The sequence below is a fragment of the Nannospalax galili genome, unplaced genomic scaffold (genome assembly GCF_000622305.1).
Source record: "Nannospalax galili isolate Female #2095 unplaced genomic scaffold, S.galili_v1.0 scaffold875, whole genome shotgun sequence".
In the NCBI taxonomy this organism is placed as follows: Eukaryota; Metazoa; Chordata; class Mammalia; order Rodentia; family Spalacidae; genus Nannospalax; species Nannospalax galili.
The window spans coordinates 3,743,937-3,746,436 of NW_008337059.1; the positions used below are offsets into that span (position 1 = coordinate 3,743,937).

At 39.4% G+C, this 2,500-nt stretch overlaps 1 protein-coding gene across 2 annotated transcripts in view; it reads left to right on the forward strand.

Moving 5' to 3' along the window:
• Blnk (B cell linker) overlaps positions 1–2,500 on the forward strand; it is an 80,849-nt gene that overhangs the window by 64,872 nt on the left and 13,477 nt on the right. For both annotated transcript variants that reach the window (XM_008831996.3, XM_017797877.1), the window contains exon 13: positions 698–729. In XM_008831996.3, the coding sequence (XP_008830218.1) occupies positions 698–729 (32 nt within the window). The remainder of the gene's footprint in view (positions 1–697; positions 730–2,500) is intronic.

Below are 2,500 nucleotides of genomic sequence, written 5' to 3' on the forward strand. Positions count from 1 at the left end.
TTATTTAATACTTTCCTTTTTTTGAAGCAGAGGTTCACTCTGTAGCCCAGGCTGGCCTGGAACTCACTCATTATATATGTAGCCAGGCTAGCCTGGAACTCAGGATTCTTCTCCTGCCTTAGTCTCCAGAATACTGGGATAACAGAGCATGAACCACCTCATGTAGCAGAAGCCTTATCTTTAAAAGCAAAGCAAAAGTCTATGTATCTGTGTACACTAACTCACATAAATATGTTTCTGTAAGTATTTCTGTGTGTAAGCCTCTGTGTCCACAGTAAACTGAACGTGAGTTTATAAAAAATTTTCTTCCTGTTGCTATGAGAATTAACATCTGAATTCCCCACTGTCTGTTGTGCAAGGTGACAATGGTTTGTAGTGCTAAGGAACCAATGTTTCATTGCTTTGTAATTAAATCTTAAAAGGTGTTAAACAACCTAAGAAGCTGTAGAATTTCAGAAACATACTCTTCAAGTTAGTTATTGATCTTAGCTAAAATACAACACTTCAGTCAAGGTTCCTCTGCTTTCAAAACTAAAGGGAATAATCTTAGTTTTCTCAAAGTTTTGTTACCCCTCCCATCTTTAGATGTATCTCATTAGCCATCCGTGTTGATCCTTTGTAAAATACACCTGTTCAGAGCATTATCTACATCTTACTGTGCTTTGCCTTTTACTTAATGTGCAATTCTTCCTTTCAGACCTGTTCATCAAAAACCTGTTCCTCTGCCAAGTAAGTACAAGGCAGTTATGAAGAGCAATAGTAGGTGGAGGTTAGGTCTGGACATGGTATCTGACAGGCCTAAATCCTAAGAGTGCTGTCACTTTCACTGTGTGGGGTTCCTTACCCATAAAACAGGGCCAAGGATATTTATTTCATAAAGTTGTTTTGAAAGGTAAATGTTTTCTTGATTTAATATTTTACTGGTCAGGCTTAAAAAAAAAAACAAGTTAAGGAGTAAAGAGAACACTAATACATCTCTCAAGTATCATCAATGAAGTTTCCTCACACAACAGAGGACCAGGAACACAAAAGGTCACACACAAATGCCCAAAACATAGAGAGTAAGAGTCTACAGAGTGTGGGTCCTTGAACAGGACTTCTATATTAAACTCCACCCACCCAGGACTCAGGGACCATTGTGAAAGAAGGGACAGAAAGATTGTAAAAGCCAGGGAAGAGGTGCATGACCATATGGAAATAGAGTCCTACAGGCTCCTGGGACCTTGCTCATATGAACTTACAGCAATGGTGTCAGCACGCACAAAAACCATGCAATCTCAAGTAGACAAAAACCCAGCCTAGAAATGTGGAATTTGGCAGCAGGCCCCAATCTTACTCAAAGAATTATCAGCAGCTGATTATTGCTGTGTGAGGAAGAGCCGATCTTCTTAAAGGGAGGGATTCTAGATAGGCTGACTAGACCTCAGTGGATGAACTTGCACTGAGAGACATCTGGGGATACTAACTTGACTCGATAGGCCTTACACAAATGACAGAATGCATCAGTTCCAGTGGCAGGGCAGGCTATGGGAGGGAGCCAGTGGGGAAGGGGGTATAAAGATGATTAAGATGTTCTGTATGAAATACACAAAAATTCAATAAAAAATTTACAAAAGAATTAAAAAGAAACAAGATCAACAGAAATGATGGAAGTTGGCAAAATGCATTGATTTAGAAGGTTATCTAGTGTCGAAGGAAACCAAAACATATTTTGAAAAACTAAATCCATTTAGAAATCAATTCAAGGAATTTTTAAAATATTTTATTATTTTTATTTTTATGTGTATGAGTGTATTGCCTGCATGTATGTGAGAGCACCCGTGTCATGCAATGCCATGGAGGTCAGAAGAGAACTTCGGATTCCCCTGGAACTGGAGTTAAGGACGATTCGTAGCTGCCATGTGGGTGCTGGGAATCGGGTCCTCTGCAAGAGCAGTCAGTGCTCTTTACTGCTAAGCCATCTCTCCAGCCCCAGGAATTTTTTTTAATCAAATATCAACTGTGGTCCATGCACCGTATTATGAAAAACATTGTCTCAGTCCTCAAGTCACTTACACCAGTCCCCAATTACTCATGAAATAGATGAAACACAGCATGGTAGGTATAACAATGGAGAGGAAGGGGGTCCAGTGGAGATGCGAAGGATAGAATTCCCAGCTCAGGCTAGAAAGGTTAGGAGTGACTCCAGAACTAGTTTATAAGGGATGCTGTTGGAGCTGTAGAGATTGCTCAGCAGTTAAGAACACTGGCTGCTTTTCAGGAGGACCTGGGTTCAGTTCCCAACACCCAGATTTGACTGCTAACAACTGTTTATAACTCCAGTTCCAGGAGATCTGACACCATCCTCTGGCATTGTACACATGTGGTACACTTACATACATGAAAGTAAAACAGTCATACACATAAATGAAAATAAAGAAATCCAAAAAATTTTAAAGGAATAAGCCAAAAAAATAACTATTTTCAAAATAGGAAGAAATAAGTAAAATAAATAAAACAG